Genomic DNA, 20,733 nt, shown 5'->3' on the forward strand with positions numbered 1-20,733 from the left:
TCATGGCATCACACGTTAGTTCACATGTAGGTATACTCCTCAGCAAAAGAATAGGGTGATTGCAGAGTCATCTAGATGCATGCATGATGAGAAGAATGTTTCGAGAAAGTATTGGGCCAGGGCATGTGATAGAGCTATGTACTTTGATGAACAAGAATCCCACTGCTTCATTACAAAACATAACACTAGAAGAGGCATTCACAGGAACTAAGCCCTCTATTGATCACTTGAGAGTTTTTGGCTCTCTTTCTTATGGTCATGTTCCTGATGCACTTAGAACTAAACTAGATGTCAAATCAATCAAGTGTGTTTTTCTTGGATATGCTGCAAAGTTGAAGGCATATCGACTCTATGATCCAGTCAAGAAGAAGTTAATTATATCCATGGATCTTATCATTCACGAGGCTTCATCATACTTTGACAATCCGAATACAATTTCTACTCTGGCCCATAGCCAAGAGTGCCACTGATACATCAAATTTCTTTGCCTGCAGAGTCAGATAGTATACAATCCACAGTGAGCACTCAAAGTAAAGAAAAAGGAAAGGTTCTTGACATAGTGGACACACCAACTACCATGATCATCACTAAGATTCCTGAGAGTTCCACTTCCAATGTCAAAGATCTTCTTGTGATAGAAAGACACATAATAGGTGCATTCATGGCCAAAGTGATGAAATTTGATGAGTCGGCCTCCTTCAAAGATGTAGTGCAAGTCCCTAAGTGGCAACATGCAATGGATGATGAGTACAATGGTCTTCTCAAGAACCAAACTTGAACCTTGACATATCTTCCTGTAGAGAAGAAGGCCATACGATGCAAATGGGTTTACAAAGTCAAACAAAGCTCAGATGGGGAGGTTGACAGATACAAGGCTAGGTTGGGAGCCAAGGGATATGCCCAAGAGTATGTTACAGATTATGAGGAGACCTTACACCAGTTTTGTAAAGATGACTACTGTCAAGATAGCCATAGCTCTTGCATGAAGAATGCCTTCCTCAATGGTTTTTGGATGAGAAAATCTACATGGTACAGCCTCCAGGATATGTTGTTACCAGGATGAAACACAAGGACTGCAAGTTGAAGAAATCACTTTATGGTTTGAAACAGGCTCCTTGTGCATGGAATGCAAGGATTCATCGTCACTTTCTGACATTTGGTTTTCAGCCATCAAATTCAGATCCATCTCTTTCCATCAAAAACACTACAGAAGACATCCTTTTTTTAGTGCTTCATTTTGATGACTTGAACTCCAATGGACATTTCATCTCAAAAACAAAGAGTCAGCTTATGACATGAAGGATATGAGAGAACTCCATGATTTTCTTCGGATATAAATATGGAGAAATGCCACAAGGATTACACTTACTCAAGGCAAATACATTCAGAAGGTACTTAAGCAGTTTCATCTACATGACTGCAATCCACTCTTTACTCCTATGGAATGTAATGTCAAGTTGTCACTACCTTTATAGTACAAATAGCTCATTGGCAGCTTGATCTACTCGACTATCACCAGGCCAGACATGTCATTTGCAGTTGGTGTGCTTAGTCAATTCATGCAGGATCCCAAGAAGACTCACCTCCCTACAGCAAAGCGAGTACTCATATACCTTCATGGTACATGGGATCTTATGCCACGACATTCGACTTACACTTCCATGGATACACAGATGTTGATTGGTTAGGAAGTGTAAATAATAGAGATCCACCAGTGGATATTGCTTTAGTCTTGGCTCTATAGCTTTGTCATGGCAAACAGTGGCATTGTCTTCCACCAAAGCAAACTATAGAGGATCCACCAATGCAACATGTGAAGCAATTTGGTTCCAAAGGCTTCTTTCAGAGATTGAGATACTTTCTGGAGACCCTATTGTGCTCTATTCAGATAATATGAGCAGCATTCAACTGGGAAAGAACCTAGTGTTTCATGCCAGAACAAAACACATTGAAGTGCAATATCATTTCATCTGTGAGAAAGCTCTTAGTGAACAAATAAATTTAAGACGTTGTCCAACACAAGAATAGATCACAAATATTTTCACCAAGCCACTTTTTGTTGATAAGTTTGCACATTTTTGACATCAGCTTGGTCTTCGCCAATTGCAACTCAAGAGGGGGAATTGAAGGGTTAAGTTGTACACTTTTGTAAATATTTTTTCCACTATGCTCTTTTTTGCACTCTTGTGGATCTTTTTTTATCTTTATTTCTATTGCCATCATGAAACGTTCAAAAAATCCAAAAATTGTGTTTTGTAAAGCACCCTATTCCTATGCAATGCAATTTCAGAATGGGTGTTGAGAATGGTGTCTAAATTGCACCATAAGGGTTATGGGACAAACCCTAACCCTAACCCTAAGGAGTCCACGTATATATTCCTATTTTCCATGGAATACAAGTTATTGTATAGTTAGTAATCTTGTGTGCACTCCTCTCTCTCCTTCTCTCTCACTTTCGCTATCGAAATCGCTCGGAGGCTCTGGAGCTCTAATACCAAATGTTGGCAAATTACATGGATATCATGATACCAATAGACCCACTCTTCAACCCAAAAATTTCAAAGCACCAAGACAAGAGATAATATAGCCAAATCAAAGTGACACAATTGTAGAGCAGAGAAAAATCCGCTATTATCATGATCCAGCTAACAAAATGAGTAGCACCTATATTCAGTTTGTAGGCTTACAATCTGGGTAGACATAGACTTAGATGGCTCACTATGGACCCTATAAGGGAAAAAATTAGGGGCGAATTTTAGCCCAAGGGCTAATTTAGAGGCTTTCCCAAGTTGGTTGGGCTAATATTTAGAGCTTTGAATTTGATAAATTAGCCCACAAATAAAGGTGGGCTAATTTTCAGAGCCTCAAATTTGATAAATTTTTCGTGAAAGTGGTAGTAGGGCTAATATTTATAACTCTATAAGTGGAAAGATTTGCCCATTGACCTACACCATCATAATCTTGTTCCCTCCTTATTTTTTACCCTGGACACTATGGGAGTAGTTGCTGCTAGTATCGCTCTACTATATTGACTCCTACAAGCATGAATCCCCGACAAAGAGAGATACTATTAAATCATTGCCCACGACTAAGTACCATCAATACATTGGCACCTCACGTAACCGCCATGCACCAATTAAACACACTACCATCTCCTACCTGGTCTCAAGAGGCCACAAGCTGGAACCCTCTAGAGTCGTTTGCCACCTATATGACATGGAGAGGCTCACCAATCAGATAGCCAATCAAAATACTTCTCTTGCATGGACCAATCATAGGACTCCAACTAGCATGGCGATCAAACAACTCAACTCCACACTGCCATGAAGGTAAGCAACCCTATGAAGATCATTTCTTCAACAAAATCTTGGTAAATCTTTCAAAAAAATTTTAAATTAGGGCATACAAACTTTTGACACCAATATAAAAGTTTCACTTCTTAATGAAACTAACATGAAAAAATCATCCATGCTTGTGGTAGCAAAGTTCCAACCCAAGAACGGATGGGTGGAGCTATCCACGTTCCAATGGCGCCTTCCTTCAAGGGCTAAAGAATTAGAACTAATATCTCAAAAGCAAGAGACCACCTAGAGATGTAATTCAATGACCCTAGGCATATCTCATGGGAGTTGCTGCTAGGCATGAGCGAGATCTCCCCCTTACAATTCAAAAGCAAGAAGCTGAGTTAGGAATACATTTTGCTAGTGCTTAGAGAGGGAGAACTTCTTAGAGGGGCAGAGGGTAGGGTGAATGGAGAAACTTCAGCATGTGGGTCGGGCTCACAGGTGGGAAGAAGGGAAGGGAGGGCTATAAAGGACTTCAAACAAACGGGTGACAAGGGTGATAATAGCCCTGATAGAGATAGAATGAGGAGGGGGAGAGCTTCCATGATCTAAAGACGAGGGGAGGGGGTGGTGAGGGCAGTAATGGTGGTGAATTTAGAGGAAATAAATGCCGGGAAGGAGAAATGGATGAAGGGGTGTCTCATCCTGGCCCTAAAATTGTATCAACCTGTGTCAAAGGAACCTGACCTACTTCTAGTGGGGGGAAGACCAAAGAACTCCCTCTTAAAGAAACCGGGCATCAACTTTACCTATGTTCCCTATGGGGACACCTCTAGCTAAGGTCCCATAATTGTTTATTGCCTCTGATGAGCCTATCTTCTATGATTCTTTGCTAGTTTCTTGTCAAATCTCTTGCCCTCCACTCTAGTCCAAACCTTCTCTAATGGGGCGACCCATGGGGTTTGTGAGTGGGGACGCTCTAGCTATAGATTGGGGGGGTAGGAGGGTGGGTCATGCCCCCCTACCCTCTTGCAGCGATCTAGGGGGATTTAGGAGTGAGGGAGGGAGAGCTCCCAAAATCTGAGCAACCGGCCCATCTATGTACAACGTAAATGCTACCTTTGTAGATTTGAAACCTTGATCCTCAGTCTAAAGACACCACCAATTAGGGTCTTTAGGAGTATTACCTCCTCTAGTAGGGTGTTTGGATCATCCATGATAAATTACACCTTTGAGAGTCCATTATCAGAGACTGATGAAGCTATTGTGACCAAGGTCTCGACAGTAGTGCCAAAATAGGCCCCTATTACCGGGAACAAAACATATCTATAATCCATAAGTGGTGCCTGATGATCTAAGCTAGAGTAGAAAGACCCCCTTTCGATAGGTGGTGACATCCTAGATGTGGTCACCTTTCAAGGCTGAACTCAATCTTGAACCTGTTGTTGCATGGGGGTATGTCCAACATATGCCCCACTACTACCCAACTATGAAGAGAAAGAATAGCTTTTTGTGTTTGTCACTTTGTGCTATCGAGAACGAGAAATCTTAATGGCTGAGGGTGTCAAGGGCGTTGCCATATGGGCCACTTTCGTTAGACTAAATGGTCGCCTTCTAGATCACAAACACCTTCATTAGACAATTATCATCTACTACTAGCTTAGAGAAGAAGGAAAAACAAAGAAAAGAAGAACCAAGAAGAAAAATGCAACTTAACCTATCAAGGCTACCTATGGTAGCTTGCAAGCTCTACGAGGGGATTGGACCATAAGAAATGTCTAAAGGAAAGGTGCAAAAGGAAGGAAGCCACAAAGAGCAATCAAGCTCTAAAGAGATGGATGATCAACAAGGCCTTTGCAAGGTGTAGCAAAAGGCCTTGCACAAGCCCAAAGTCAAGCTTAGGCTAGCCGGCAAAAAAGGTGGAGTAATGGATAGGGTGACCAAAAGCAAGAGGAAGAGAAGAAGCAAGGGTAAAAGGAGGCAAAAAAACGTCAAGCTACAAAAGATAGAGGCTAAACCCGAAAGAACTAGTGGCAATCCCAAAATAGACTAGGAGCAGATGGGGAGCAAAGGCGAAGAGGGCTGAACAAAAAACAGGAGAGACAAGAGGCAAATGGAGGAGAGGCGAGCAAGAGAACCCTCATGGATACTTATTTTTGTCTATTATAATTTGAGGGGTCAAAGAGATTACACACTTAAGGATTGATGTTTATTGTGAAACGAGAGGAAATGATAGTTTCTTGGCCACCCACTTAAAAGAATCTTGCTACAAGCCACTATGAACGACCTCTCTTGGAAAGGGTGTTGAGGGCTACTTTGTTTACAACATGTTTTGCTTATGAAAGAAGGCACCCTTACATCGTGCACATTAATATAATAGCTTCTCACATAGGCAATTTTTGAGTCGTGCCTTCTTTCCTATATAACACAAGTGTATTGAAGTTGCTCCTTTCTTGCAAACATTGTCTGGTCCTGTAGAAAATATCAATTCATCTCAATCAAAATCAACCCAAACCTCTAGAGATGTTATATGAACTTGGAGAGCTTGCTCACTCAAGACATTCATTTACAAGAGTCCTAGCCACAAGTCATTGCGAAGGACCTCTCTTGAAGAGGGTATTAAGGACTACTATAGTTGCAACATGTTTAACTTAATGGAAAGCACTATTGCATCATGTACAATGACATCACATTTTTGTAAGTACATGATTAGGATGACTTTGGGACTACTATGCCACATCTGAGATGCTTGATAACGTCTACACACCACAAATATTTTTTTGTACTAAAATATATTATAGTATTTGCAAAACATGCAATTTTGATTATAGCCCATGTAAATTTTTTTTGTTAAAAATACCCTAAACATTGATATTTTTTATTCCTAAACCTTAAATATTGAAATAATGATTGGAAAAAATCAATTAGCGATCAACATCGATAAAGTTGCCAACACTTTATATGATTCAAGTCATGATGGAATAATGTGTCAAAGATCAAGCCTATAACATTATGATGACAAGAATATATCAAAAATAGCTAAAAGGTGGTTCAAGGCTAATGTATGTGTAGGAATCAATGCTCAAAAATAGTCAACAATATGACCTTATATGGGTAGCATGCATAGTGCAAGATGTGTGCACTATTTTAAATCCAATAGAGAGATCACTCTGCCAAGCACATCACTGCTGTGATGATGACCTCCTCGCTACCAACCCTTGCAAGTATATAATCCACTGAGAGGGATCTTGTGACTTGGTTTGGCTTCCAATTTTTGTGTGATTGTATTGTAGACATGGTATGCATGTGTTTTGCACATGCATACCTTATAACCACCTCTAATAAACCATTTAAAGTCCTTACCTTACACTGTCTTTTGTTATTTGCACCCCAAGTCAATAATTTCTCCATAACGATATTAATCATTCTTGTAAAGGCAATAAGTACTTACTACTACACCCATATGAGCATACTAGCTCTCTGTATCTCTTCCATTGTACAAAAGTAACCTCGCATCTTCAATTATTGAGAATATAACCATATTAAAAGCTTAGTGAAGTGTGCCCTTGAATCTCCTACATGATTGAAGGCACCTCTCAAAATGACCTAAGCATTGAGGACGTAAAGCAACAAGCCATCATTCAACCTGTAAGTTTTCAAACAAGATGAGTTTCATTCATGTGGCCTGCCGAGAGAGAGAGAGAGAGAGAGAGGAAGGAGAAAGAAAGGAGAGAAAAGGAGAAGAGAAAGGGGAGAGCGGAGAGAGAAGAAGAACAAGAGACAAAGAGAGAGAGAGAGGGGGGGGGGGGGCTTGTCTAGAGAGAAGAAGAAAAAGAAGGGGAGAGAGAGAGAGAGAAAGAGAGAGAGAGAGAGAGAGAGAGAGAGAGAGAAGGGGGGGGGGGGAGGGGGACGGGGAGGGCTTGCCTAGAGAGAGAGAGAGAGAGGAAGGAGAAAGAAAGGAGAGAAAAAAGGAGAAGAGAGAGGAGAGGGGAGAGAGAAGAAGAAGAAGAAGAAGAAGAGAGAGAGAGAGAGAGAGAGAGAGAGAGAGAGAGAGAGAGAGAGAGGGGGGGGGGGGGGGCAGGCCAAAGAGGACGAAGTCACTAAATGCATGCATTAAAGCCTCTTACAAGGAGCATACTTGGACCAATCACCTTAAAATAAAAAGAAATGTCTAAAAAATACCTATTTTTCCTTTCTTATCAGACATCTACACTAAGGCCTTCCTATGGCAGGCCAAAAATAATGGGACATAGTGCAATTTCTCTTTTAAGTCTGGATGAACCCAATCACATAGATCCTAATATGGAAAATCAAACTACGTGCACACTCAAAAGGCCGGCTTGTTAAAGGCCAATAAGTTGCTTACAAAGGGTGTATATGTGCTCGCATTCTTTAAAACCCAAAAGCCAAACTTCACAAACCCCAATAAAAACCGTAGAGGCAACTGACTACTGAAAAGCTATCGACTCCTCATTTCCCAGATCATGGGAATGCTAAGACAGTACAAGGTTCAGTGACCCAAACATTAGCATTTTGGTCTTCATTACTAATCTCTTAAAACCAAAAGGCCGACTGAACAAAGGCAAAACAAGCTGCTTAGAAAAGGTGTAAATGAAATCTTGTTTGTATTCTTCAAAACCCAGAAGCCGACTTGACAAAGGCCAAGAGAAGACTAGTGGGGCTCTGGCGTATACTTAACTATTGAAAAGCTATCAACTCCTTGCGGACTCATTTCCCCTTTCGTGGCACAATGGGAATGCTAAATTAGTGATAGGGTCTATGACCCAAACATTGATTGACTACAAGTCTTCATTACTACTGTCTTACAGGTCCATCAGCTGAATCACAAGGCCCGTCCAAAGACCACGCGGTTTGCCATGTAAGGAATATTGCATCACTTAGAGAACACCAAGTTTGACGAGTCCTCTGCATGCTCTGCAACCAATGTGTCAGTTGTCATAGATTTGGAGCACATCAGCCAGAAAACATTATGAACAAGGCATAATGGAATTTTGGGATCCACGAGTCCATTAGAATCCCAATACACTCATCATGTCCATAGAATTCGATTGCTGTACCACAAAGGATGATTGTCAAGTCTCATTAAAAAAATGCTCACGTTAGACGTTAAATATCTCCCACCTCTAATTTCACCAAATTACCAATGCAGTCATATTGACAATTGGCCAGTACAGAATACCTGAAATGACCTAGACTTCAAAATACTGTCAACTGTAGCAACGAGTTTTATTAGAATTTTACGAGAAGAAATTACCAACTGCATTCAAACTATAGCATCTGATCACTCTCCTTCCTTCCAGTTCGGAATATTTGCTGTTGCCTCATTTACCATTTTCACTAAAGTCACCTGCAAAAAGAAAGTAGCAACCTTGTTGAGTTCTGTGCTCCTTTGAGCTGCTAAACTCCCATAAAGGAAATTCAACCGAAGCAGGCCTGTTCAAAGCTAGGAGAAACAGTTACATAGGACAATAAAATGACCAAAACATTATAAAATAACAGAAGGTCTGTTGTAGCTAGATCAAACAGTGCGATACAAAAGCCCCTTGGAAGTTGCCCTAAGACTAGTCATGCAACGTTATGACAATCAGAAGTAAGAGAAATAGCAACTGCAGAAGTCCTTACTAGGCAGCTGCCAAAGTACTGTATGGGGAGCAAGGGCTGTACTAAAAAATGAGTTGGATTGTTTTGTCTTATAATTATAAAATTTGCTGCTCTATGCCACTCTTGAAGCAGAGAATAATCATGCAAGTCAGGCCATCTGCTAACCAAGCTAAACAGACCCTGCCATTAATGGCAAATGATAAAGATGGAAGGCCACAGGAAACTCTGTACAACTCTGAATTCTGAGGTTCCAATTGGAGAGCATTAGATGATTATGCATAACAGAACATTTCAGAAACAATTGCCTAAACAATAACCCAGGGCTTGACATGTGGCTTACCACACTTTCTGGAACCCCTGGTGGAGGCAATGGAAGGTTCCTTGGAGGAGCACCTCTTAGATGCGATCTTTTGTCAAAACGCCATTCTCCAATCTTTCCATAGGTCAAGACACCCTGAAAAAAGTGCATGATGTCATGAGGCATTAAATGTAGAAGTACGATATGATTCTCCAGGAGTTCTTCACGGCTACCAAAAATGATCAGTATCCATCGCTTACCTTCATGGTGTAGTCACATCCATAGGTGTAGTGTATGATGAACTTCTCTGCCACCTCGAGGTCCCAGGGAGGCTATCATGAAAAGCCATCAATCCATATTTCAAACCCTTCCAGTTATAGAAATCTCTCTCTCTCTCTCTGTCTCTCCAACCATCCAATTAAAAATGGGTGATGTGGCTGGGAAACTTTTCACGGATTACCAAGATATATTGCCTAAGTATTAAAAATGACTGGTTCAGAAACATCCACAATGGATTATTGACTAAGTATTACTGCAACAACTTTGATTGGTCATACTTGGTCAAACACAGATCTTCATTTCTTATGGCTGCTTATGTTTACATGCTCACATAGTTGACCTGAAATGCACTTCGTCCTTCTGAATCAACAAAATAGAGTTCCACAAGGGTGCCATTTTTGAATTATCTGAAATGGTTGGCTAGAGGCAATAAAGGGCACAAAAGCCTTTGAATTTTCCCTCAACTTTTATGACTTGGATACTTGTCACTTGACTCCTGAGATGTGGTGTTCCCATTCGCTTCTCGCATTCTAGTTTGCATTCTTGTTCCCAATGCCATATCATACGATGACATGGCACTGACATGGTGTTTGTTCCCATTCCCATTTTTCTCCAAGTCATGGAGCTCCAATTTCTCATTCCTCAAAATATGCCATGGCATTTGTTAAATTGTTCCCAACCCCATATTTCTCTTAGTCATTCCGACTCCTCATTCTTGTTATTTTCCTGTTACATTTCCCTTGTCATTGTGACGATGGTATTGAGCTTCCTGCTAGAACAGCAGCCTGCAGCCAGCCCTCAGCCCTTTGTCCGAGCGCTGTGTCGTGGGGCTGGACCCTTCCATACTCAACTGGTGTCCTTCAGTTCATAAAATGGGGTAAGCCATACTCTACTATGGTAAAAACAAGTACAAGGAGCCTGCACGTGCACCTTCATAGAGCAGATGTAGGTGACAATCAGGCATGTACTTCATCTGTTGATCTTGTGGCAAGTGAAACTTCAGGATGAGAATATTGTGCACATAGCAGTTTGTGACAAAAGTGAACCCCTCCAAAAGTAGAATGTGTAAATGGCAACAATACTTCCCTCATTTTGCATATGGCACTTTGCCAGATGGGCAACCCAGAACTTGATGCTAGATACAGCACTAACGGCCACATCCACAGTTAGGACAAAGCATGATTTACCTTCTCTGCAACCATATCATAGGACATCACCAATACCAAGCAGCTCATCTGCTTAGTTGACAAGTTAGGCTGTGAGAAAGGGTTCAGTGTCTTATGGTCATACTCTGTTCCCATACGTATATGATGGCATTACTTTGGTGCATGTAAGATTTCTAGCATCTTGCTTATTGACACCCTCTTATCATCAAATCTCCGGCACTTGTTTGAGAATTTCCCTAAAGCCCTTCCGTTGGCATTAATATTAAAAGTGAATGGTCGAGAAAACTTAGACACACCCATACTGGAGCATTGGTCAAGACGTTTTTTCAAATCCTGAAGTTGGCCAATGCTTCCTCTAGCCACATGGAGATTCCCATGAACAGCAACCGTATTTTCAAATTTGCAAACCCTCCAAATTTTGCACGATGAGCGCTTGTGGTGTTTAGAACAATGTTACTGTGCTCATTTTTACAAAATACTGTACTCATATTGTAAATAATGCAAACTCCAGCTCTAAAAAATTTTCATGGAGTTAAGTTTTTTGTAAAGAGGGCAGGGGCAGATTTATTTAACAGGTAGAAAATGTAAGGAGAAAATGTGAGAGGGAAAGAGAGAGGGTTAAGATAGGAAGTGAGAATGAAGAGAACGGGGAGAGTCTGCAGACATGAGGCTGCAAAGAGAAGTTGAGTAGATGGAGGAAATGTCACATTAAAAGGCAAGTGCATTGCACCAAAAACCCCTCTATGCAAGCCGTAGAATTGGTGCAAACATTAATTTTTTTGGTTATATGATTCATGGCTGTACAATTTTCAAAGTTTGCAATGATGTTACTGTACAATATATACAAGGCCAACCTAATAGGAAAAAATAATACCATTGAAGTTGACATATACGGATATAAAATATTCAATCGTCTGAAGCACATCTTTAAAAAAAATCGATGGCCAACCATATGTGATGTGAACAAATGCGTCATGCTCATCGTCCTCTAGGAACACATCGCATCTCCCCACCCTTCCCTCTCTCTTTCTCTCTGCTCGTATGCTTTCTGGTGTAAAAATTTAGCAACCAACCATTCATGGTATCCGTCCAACCTTGTAAACCAATACAACACACAATATTTAAACTATTCTCCATACCTGAATCATAAAATCTTTTCTGAGAACATGTTGAACCCCATGGAGAGCAGAGGCAATGGCATAAGCATACCTGAAACCAGCACAATTAACATCCGTCCTTTCAGGTTTCACAGAATCCATATAGATTCACACTAACATGCACAATTCGTTGTCTGACCCTGGTCAACGCTAAAGTCATTACTTATGGAGCCAGTAAGAGGTGGCAGTATCAAAAAATTACATTTCCAGAACCCAACCAAAAGCCTTATCTGCTTCTGGATCATCCTTCATCTGCAACGAAATGTTCATCCACGTAGGTGCTATCTTCTGAAGCTGGGACTGAAATGACAATTCAAAGAAGCATATAAGAGCACCACAGAAGAAAGATCATGTACAGAAGTGCCGTGGGTGCTTAGATCGCATGAACTGCGGTGAGATACCTTGCTGATGATCACGGGGGAGTTGCCTATAGGATCGATGGAAGAAACTGGCCCCAAGTGCTCTGGATAAAATTTCCGCACAACCGCTTCATTTTCTGTGGGTTTTATATAGAAGAATGGAAAGGCCGAAGGATGATCTGCCGTGGCTAAGTTAGGCACCGGTTTCACAAATATATGATCAGGCTCTGCCATCATTATGTAGCTGCAAGAAAGGGACCATCAGGCGGAGGCACAGTTATTTTGGAATTCCTCCATAAAAATTAAAGCGTGACACCAAAACCCAGAACGTACTCTTCTTCAATTGTAGAATTGTGTAGCCATTGAACAAACGCCCAAGGACGATTGAGAACAACGTAACCCTGCTGATAAGAACATCTTTAACATCTATATCAGTGCGTTAAAGTACCCTAAAGCAGATAACGTCAAGATATGAGTTACACGACACACAAATCTGCAATGCCCAAAGGGTACAACTTGACTGTAGTCCAGACATCAATCTTTGCAGTCATTCCCAAAATGAGTAGCTCGTGCACTTTATGAGCATTCTTCGCATGAGATAGTCGGTTGAAGGTCACTTGAAACAAAATGAAAGGAGGGCTTAATTCGTTCGGGCGTTAAAATCCGGGAAAAAGGTGCTTAAAGCAAGTTAAAAGAGCGGCATTCTCAGAATCATGAGCTGGAAATGAAATTTCTTACTCGGTCCACGCCTTCTGGAAGAGGATCCACGACCACGGTGGGGATTTCCTCCATCAAAGTGTCTGCCTTCCCTGAATGCAACACCCTTGTGAATCCACCCATTTCCGACCCAGGTTTGTCTCGAAGCTGCTTGTACCAGTAGTACATGATGCGGCATTGCCAGCGATTATAGGGAGCATCGGTGGCAGTGAGAGCGACATGGAAGAGACGCTTCTGTTGGCGACTCTCCCGCCTGACAAGCTCGGTGGCAGTTGCGACATGGAAGAGACGCTTCTGTTGGCGACTCTCCCGCTTGACAAGCTTAGGCATTTTGATAACGGGGTCGAAGAAGCGGGAGGTACGATAGTCGAGGAGCTCAGGGTCATCGGATTCGGAGAAATGGAGGGAGTGACGAGAGGTGAGCATGGTAATGGTGTTGTAGGTGGCAAAGAAGAGGGCGAAGGTGACAACGACGAGGAAGGGGAGGGTGGCGCGACCCATTGGAGGGAAGGAAATGGTTCAAGGAGTGGCTATGGAGGAAGGGAGGACTGTTTGGGAAGGTGGGTGCTGGCGATCTGTACATGGTAAGCTGCAAAAGCTTGCCTTTAGCCGGAAAATGCTCATACAGAAAGAGAGAGAAAATGAGCAGAGACGACGGTCTCGCGAAGAGAGAGAAAATTAAGGGATTCTGCTAAAATTTAATTATTATTCTCATTAGCCTTACATGTCCCTCTCCCAACATACATTTCATGATTCATTTAACCTCACCACGGTTCATCTCTACCCAACCCCGGCTCAACAACCTACAAGAGGAGGTCTCACTTCACAACCTCGCCATCAACCATGCACCCCCGTTGGGACACGTCTTACATGCCCAGGTCCGTTAGCGTCCTTGCTATCTTCTCCGCTCCACAAAGCTTGTTTTTCTGGAACTTGGGGTCCACTCTTGAGGCCGCACTGCATACATGAGGCCCATGGGGAGGGCGGGTGTAAGTGTCATACACAGAAAAGCCGTCCCTCAAACCAAGGCAAAAGCGGTCGCCTCGAGGAATAGGTGCCACAGGTAATGGTTCGCCATGTCCCACTATCACCAAATTACCAGCCACCAGAGAGCTCGTCCAAAATAATAAAACATCGGTTTCTCCATTCGTTTGACTTACGACCCATGCTCTCGACCTTGAGACTATGTCTTCCTTGCTCGTCCTTAGTCCACCTACTCCAAGGCTACCTACTTTGCGCACCTAAGGAAACACATGACTTGCTATTTTGGTTATATTTCCACCTAAATGCACGCACGCATGCACGCGCGCACGCACACACTAACACTATCGTCTTCTTTCAATACATCTTGTTGTAAGTTTTGCCCTCTTGTGGAATTTCCCAAACTTGTTACACTCACCCATACATCTCATGAGAGGACAAGCAAACTGCTACTATAGCAACAAAGGTGACCACTCCACCTCTTTTTTACATCTCCACACATTGACTTTACCCTCCCTAAAGTTAGGTTTGCTTATGTAAGATCACCAACATTGCAATCTTCGTTCTCAATACACTTCACCCATTAGTCACTGTGTCACTCAAATTTTGTAGTAATGACCCTACTAGAATCAAAACAATGGCCATTAGACCTTGATATTCACGTCTCATCATACTGGTGATGGTAGATAAACCCACCCATGTCATGAGTTTGCTTTATTGTAATACAATCAGGGCTTAGGATCGCATGTGAGTAAGTAACATCACAAACGTGAAAGGATAGCGCTAAGATTTGGTTGAATTTTAATGGTTCACGTTTTTGCCCATGACATACAAATCTTTTGGACTATGTATTTTTACTAAGTTCAAAAGGTCGCTTATAAAAAAGTAACTTACATCATTGTCACATCACTCCAATATTTGACATTGACCATGTATCCTTAAAAGCCACCCACTTCTCACAGTTCCAATGCTTTTTAAGTGTTGTAAAAATTGTATATTAGATAGCGTACGTGGTGTCAAGTTCAAATTTTATGTTATCCCAACATGCATTACAAATTTAATAAGCATTGCATCTTTTGGTCTCAAGGTATTTTGCCTTCAGACAAGAAGATAGAATTTATATTCACACCACCACCACTTACCAAGCAAATATGAATTAAATAAACGAACTATAATTTACTTAAAATTAAATATAATACTCCTAAAAAAATTTGTTGAGGAAATCATCTTATAACCATGTTACATATAACCATAGTTAATGAAGGGAGGCTTTTTAAAAGACATGAGGGATTAACAAAAAACTTATCACATGCAATTAATTGCTATAAATATAGATGAGGTAGCATTAAAGTAAACATCCAAACATGTATACATATGGAAGGGGATAAACAATTATGCAATGGGTATTTTCAGTACTCTATTGCTTGCACGTGCTATGTGGATTTTTTAATAGTCGTGACCACCCCTCCAAGGATTTTTCAGAGGATATGGAATGTTTACACCATGTGAGTATGGCGTTTTTGTGACATGGACAACTTTCCAACGAGGTAGTTGAAGAGAGGAATTCATACACGTTAGTTTTTCCCCTCATTAACAACAAAATTCTAATTAGTAGAGTCATAATGCAAACGCTAATATACCCTGTAGTACTACTTAATATGTAAACTGTGTCACAAAAGAAGCACTACAGCAGTGATTGAGCTTTGAAGTTCCAATTTAGAAATGCGAACATTATGATGACTTCTATCTTTCCGAATATAACTTCATTTACCTACACATGAAGACTATGTGTAACGAGCCATTCCATGGCATACATTTTAACCACCACACTAAAAATAGCATACAATCATGCAAAATTTTAATTAGTAAGGATTGGCATCATAACGCAAATGCTAGTATACCCACCTTATCATCATATCATGTTCACTAGTGTGTATATATTCTTGGATCTTCTTGAGGGGTTCTAGTCTAATCTTAACACACACACACACACACACACACACACACACACACACACACACACATGCACCCTTCCCCTTGTCCTGGGGAGGGGCAGGGTGGGGAAGAGTGAGAGTGAAGGATGTTACAAGCCCCACTTATATAATGGCCAAATAGACATGCCCATGATCATGGGGAGATCCTTGCAATCATTACTAACATTGATGAGTTTATTGACATTATAATTAAAGAAGATATTGTGATAAGGGTGTTACTTTAGACCTGAGATGATGAGAGACATGGATAACTGACAAAGGCAATAAAAAGGAGCCTACTTGACATTAGCCTTTCAAATTATATTCATGGCATGACATGAATTGTGTGGTATTAAGAAGGCTCTTGTGTGAAGAACATTCTATAAGATAATGGATGTGTAAATGAATTGGACTTATTAGACCTTGACATATTATCAATAGAGTGTATTGTGACGTTAATAATACAATGGACATAGGCCATACTTTAGCCCTTGAATGAAAAGAAGTAATTAAGTAAATGACACGTATGTCCTAGAGTGATCTAATTGGCGTACTAGTGCAAAATATATGGAATTGGCATTTTGGATTACATCTGTGGAATTATGTAGAATCTGGAATGCCATGAGTGTTATGTGAAGGAGAAGTACTCCATAATGCTAATGAGTAGTTGGCATGTTATACTTATTGGACCTTTGATGGTACCATGGTGGATATCTTGGACCAATCCATACAAGTGAAGGGAGAATACTACTAGGCTCCTTACTTATGAATAATCGAATTAGAATGCTTAATATATAGAAGAAAGGAACTATACTATATGAAGGCAGGTTAGAGCGAAAGGGTAATGGTGTACATGAGTCATTCCACAAACTAGATATGGGGAGATCCACCAATGACAAGAAATGGTGACCCATTTGGTGGTCCTTACGCCCCATTAAAGGACCAAACGTCTTAGTACTTTTGGGAGTGTGCCAAAAAAGAGCATCAGAGGCTTCAATGCAGAGTGCAAAACAATAAGCTTTCTGACTTGACACAATCTACTTTCTCACGAGTCGGTTTACACGAATCTCATAGCATTGGACGCTGAGTTCCAAGCAGCTGGCAGAGGCTTCAAGACTGTACAATACTTACTACTCTTGACAAATGCTACTCAGAATGGACTCCCCCCCAATTATGCATTACAATTCATGTGTTCTCAGGCTAGAGGGATGTTAACATAGTTAAAATCTCTATTTGGACGAGTAAAATATATATAATCCAAAAAGCTGTAGGAAAAACTTAAAAGGATCATAACTGTTGGAATCAGCCGTAAGTGAAAAATGGGTAATCTACATGGGGAAAAAAGAAGAAATATATTGGAATGAGGAAATTCATAAAAAAGAAGTGAATGAAATATGAATGACTGTCTTCTTGTATTCATCTGTTTGTTGGATTACCTCCGATTATCTATTTTTTAAACTTTCAAATTACAATGAGAGAGAGTGTGTGTTTCCTGTTATGTTTGAATTCATAATGCTTCCAATTAAGATGAGAGATCCACACAGACACGTTGATTCTTTACCTTGCAACCCATTCCATCTAAACAAAATCTGAACATACGATGAACTCAGGACATCATTTTTGGAAAGATTCAGAAAGGAGAAGACTACAAGTGTTCCAAAAAAGTTGAGTGAATTGAAACAAAAAAAGCTATCAGTTGAGGATTATGCTTAGCAATTTCTCAATTTGAATGCAAGACTTGGTCCTATCGAAAGACTAACACCAAAAACAATGGTGGAATATTTCTGCAAGGGACTGTAAGAGCAGGTGAAAATCAGAAGCGTCGTCAATAGCATGGCTATTCTCACAGGTCAGAATGGATCCAACAATCTCATAGAGGTATCCAAACGCATGAAAAGATGAATTGGTACAACAAAGAAAAAGAAGAAGACAGGCACCGATTTAGAAGAAGAATCCGATAGGCTTTTGGGAGACTTAGAAAGCGAGTCCGGATCCACCATAAGCAATGGCGATTCCGACAATGATTTGGATGATGATGACAAGAAAAAGAAATGAAAGAAGAAGAAGAAAATAGCGAATAAAAGAAAAAAGGAGAATGTAAAAGAGAAGAAAGAGAAGTCAAAGTCAAAAAAGATCCCCAAATTAGAAGAAATAGCAAGATTGGTGAAACAATCGATCACGATTTCAATGTGGCATTTATATGAAGAGTCATCTGATGAAGGTGTGCTGGTATAGTCCCAATGCATGAGAAAATGAGGGCCAAGAGCAAGTGTGGATCCCAACCACCACAAGAGCTAATGCGATATCCATTGGGGCGAATGCCATAGAAGCGGCACAATAGGTGCAACAACCACCATAACAAGGCAATTGGAGAAGTTGGCACCAACAAAGAAACTGGGGACCTAATTCCAAAGAATGTGGATACTGTCAAGTATTGGAAGATCATAGATCGAGACCGAAATTTCCCATTATGGTTGAAGCACGGTTGGAGAGGGGTGACAATCACAAGATACCCACCCCAGAACCAATAGTTAGAATCAACAACCACCTCAACCTGGTACCACCACAAGCCAATGCGGGGTAATAATTCAGGAACTGCCAAAAATCCCACCATGTGGATGTTGAGATATCAAGCTCTATCCCCGACATATCTCCTGGATGACTATCATTTATGTCACCGCCTATGTTAGTTGTACTTGTGGTGTAGTTAGACTACCACGTATGTTTTGGTTTGGGTTCACATATGAACCACGTATTCTAGGTTTTGACATATAGGGTATTTCCCTCTTCTATTGTATTGTTGTTGTGTGCAAAAGTGAAGAAAGGCTTCACCCTCCAACCTTGTGTCCTCTCTCTTTTGTGTGTTGTGAAGAAAGCTGAACTTGAGTCTCCTATCTCTCTCCCTTATTCTTTACATGGTATCAGAGCCTTGTTCGTGGTAAGGAGCTCAAGAAAGCTAGCCAAGTTTGTGGTGTCCTGGTAAGAGGACCAGTGTAGCTTTCCTATTTCGAGTTTGGGAGCAAATCTCTGCAGGTAGCACAGAAAGAAGTGCAGGAGTGCACTGCTTCAGATTGAGAGGCCCTTCGTGGTGACTTTATTTTTCTGATTTGAGGCCGTTTCGGGGCCCGTTTTGAAGGCGGAAGTTCTTCGCAGGCACTCAGAAAAAGGCCCTGTTTTTGCTGTGCGACCACCGCGCGGCTTGTCGGTGGAAAGGTGCCACAGAAATTGCATCATATGCCTATGTGCAGAGATATTGGGAGTTGCAGATTCATGCCTGTTGCCTGTTGATGCAAAATCGTCACGAGGAAGTGACTGTGTGGTGAAATACCACTTTCGTCAGTGTTGCAGATTTGCCCCTGTGAGGCTCTTTGCAGAAGTTTTGCTATTTGCCCTTCTGAGGCATTTGCTGTGTTTACAGGTTGCTGTTGCAATTCGTGATTTGTAAAATGTCTGAGAATCTGTCTACCATTGTCAGTGAGAAGCTTGACAAGAACAACTTCCAAGCATGGAAGTTCAGGATGACAAACTTCTTTATGGGAAAGGGAGTTTGGGATTACATCAGTGGTGAAACTGCAGAACCAGTTTTGGGTGCTGCTCCCACTCCTGCTGAATTGAAGACCTTTAAAGAATGGCATGAAAAAGCCAGAAAATGCCTGTATTGGCTGTCCGTTAGCATTTCAGATTCTATGATTGTGCATATACAGGATCTAGAGACGCCTAAGGAGGCATGGGATACATTGGTGAAGCTGTATAGCACAAATACCAAAGCACGAAAGATGCAGCTAAAGCAGGAGTTGCACAATGTGCAAAGGAAAAATCTGAATATAAATGAGTATTCCTTGAAGGTGAAAGGCCTTGCAGATTCTCTTGCCTCCATTGGAGCACCTGTTGATGATGAGGACTTAGTGTCCGTGACCTTGAATGGTCTTGGGAAAGATTATGCACAATTTCGGACATCCATTGGAGTCCGTGAAACATTTCCTGATTTTCAGGAACTTATTGCTCTCTTGCTGAGTGAAGAGCAAAGGAATGGTGGTTCAGCCACCTCAACTTCTCAAGAGACTGCTTTCTACTCGAATACAGGTAGAGGCAGGGGTAGAGGAAGAGGCCGTTCTGGTGGCCGTGCAGGAAATCAGAACCAACAGCAACAACAGGAAAACCAGTCCTATGGAGGAGGACGTGGTAGTTCTAGAGGCAGGGGGAGCCAAAGAGGCCGTGGTTCATGGCAAAGGAACCAGCAAGTAAATAGCAGCACAGAATGCTATTATTGTGGAAAGCCTGGACACAAGGAGAATACATGCTATAAAAAGCAGAATGACATCAAAAGTGGGAAGTTGCAGCAAAGCAACTATGCATCATCAAGTGGGCATGGTGACGACAGAAATGAGCACCTTTTTGTGATGCAGCATATGGTTAACTCCATGTCAGGAGATGCTGCAGCTTGCAATGATGTTTGGTATGTTGATTCAGGTGCCTCTAACCACATGACCAGTCATGGTGAGTGGTTTCATGATGTCAGAAATTTGGATAAGCCAGGTTATGTTGAAACAGGTGATGATACTGCGCACCCAATTACGCAGGTTGGTAAAGTGCCATTGGCTATGCAGGATGGTAAAACAAAGTACTTGGCAGATGTACTTCATGTTCCAAAAATCACTAAGAACTTGGTTTCAGTTGGCCAGATGGTTGAGCAAGGTCTGCAGGTTAGATTTAATCCTGATGGATGCTTTGTTGAAGACCTGAAAAATAAATGCCGCTTGGTTGCGAAAGGCAACAAAAATGGAAGAATGTTCACCTTGGATGTTGATATGCCTGAGGTGAAAGCTGCTATGTTTGCGCATGGGAGAGGTGTCATTGCAGATATTGAGATATGGCACAAGCGCATTGGGCACGTGAA

The 20,733-nt window shown here is 41.3% G+C and overlaps 1 protein-coding gene across 3 annotated transcripts; it reads right to left on the reverse strand.

Annotated features, from left to right (window-relative positions):
• Nucleotides 1–7,857: 7,857 nt before the first annotated feature.
• On the reverse strand, nt 7,858–13,499 carry LOC147894327 (hydroxyproline O-arabinosyltransferase RDN2-like). Of its 3 annotated transcripts, none has more exons than XM_087384446.1 (9): nt 12,904–13,499; nt 12,499–12,566; nt 12,208–12,409; nt 12,009–12,106; nt 11,789–11,858; nt 9,465–9,536; nt 9,247–9,360; nt 8,560–8,652; nt 7,858–8,356 (listed from the first exon to the last, which is right to left on the reverse strand). In XM_087384446.1, the coding sequence occupies exons 1-8, from the start codon at nt 13,381–13,383 to the stop codon at nt 8,587–8,589; spliced, it is 1,170 nt and encodes a 389-aa protein (XP_087240572.1). In that variant the 5' UTR covers nt 13,384–13,499; the 3' UTR covers nt 7,858–8,356; nt 8,560–8,586. The 3 variants fall into 3 exon arrangements, with proteins under 3 accessions (XP_087240572.1, XP_087240571.1, XP_087240570.1); XM_087384445.1 differs by having other exon boundaries at nt 7,858–8,219; nt 12,499–12,569; XM_087384444.1 differs by having other exon boundaries at nt 12,499–12,569.
• Between the last annotated feature and the right edge of the window lie 7,234 nt (nt 13,500–20,733).

Source organism: Dipteris shenzhenensis, chromosome 14, assembly GCF_047967505.1.
Source record: "Dipteris shenzhenensis isolate YYH24624 ecotype China chromosome 14, Dip_SZ_1.0, whole genome shotgun sequence".
In the NCBI taxonomy this organism is placed as follows: Eukaryota; Viridiplantae; Streptophyta; class Polypodiopsida; order Gleicheniales; family Dipteridaceae; genus Dipteris; species Dipteris shenzhenensis.

Excerpts from the sequence above, each read along its gene's own strand:
- LOC147894327 (XM_087384445.1), bottom strand. The coding sequence starts at position 13,383 with ATGGGTCGCGCCACCCTCCCCTTCCTCGTCGTTGTCACCTTCGCCCTC. Across the intron at positions 12,570-12,903 it reads TTCCAGAAGGCGTGGACCGA|CAGGGTTACGTTGTTCTCAA; the intron begins GTAAGAAATTTC and ends TGTTCTTATCAG. Across the intron at positions 12,410-12,498 it reads AATTCTACAATTGAAGAAGA|CTACATAATGATGGCAGAGC; the intron begins GTACGTTCTGGG and ends CCTTTCTTGCAG.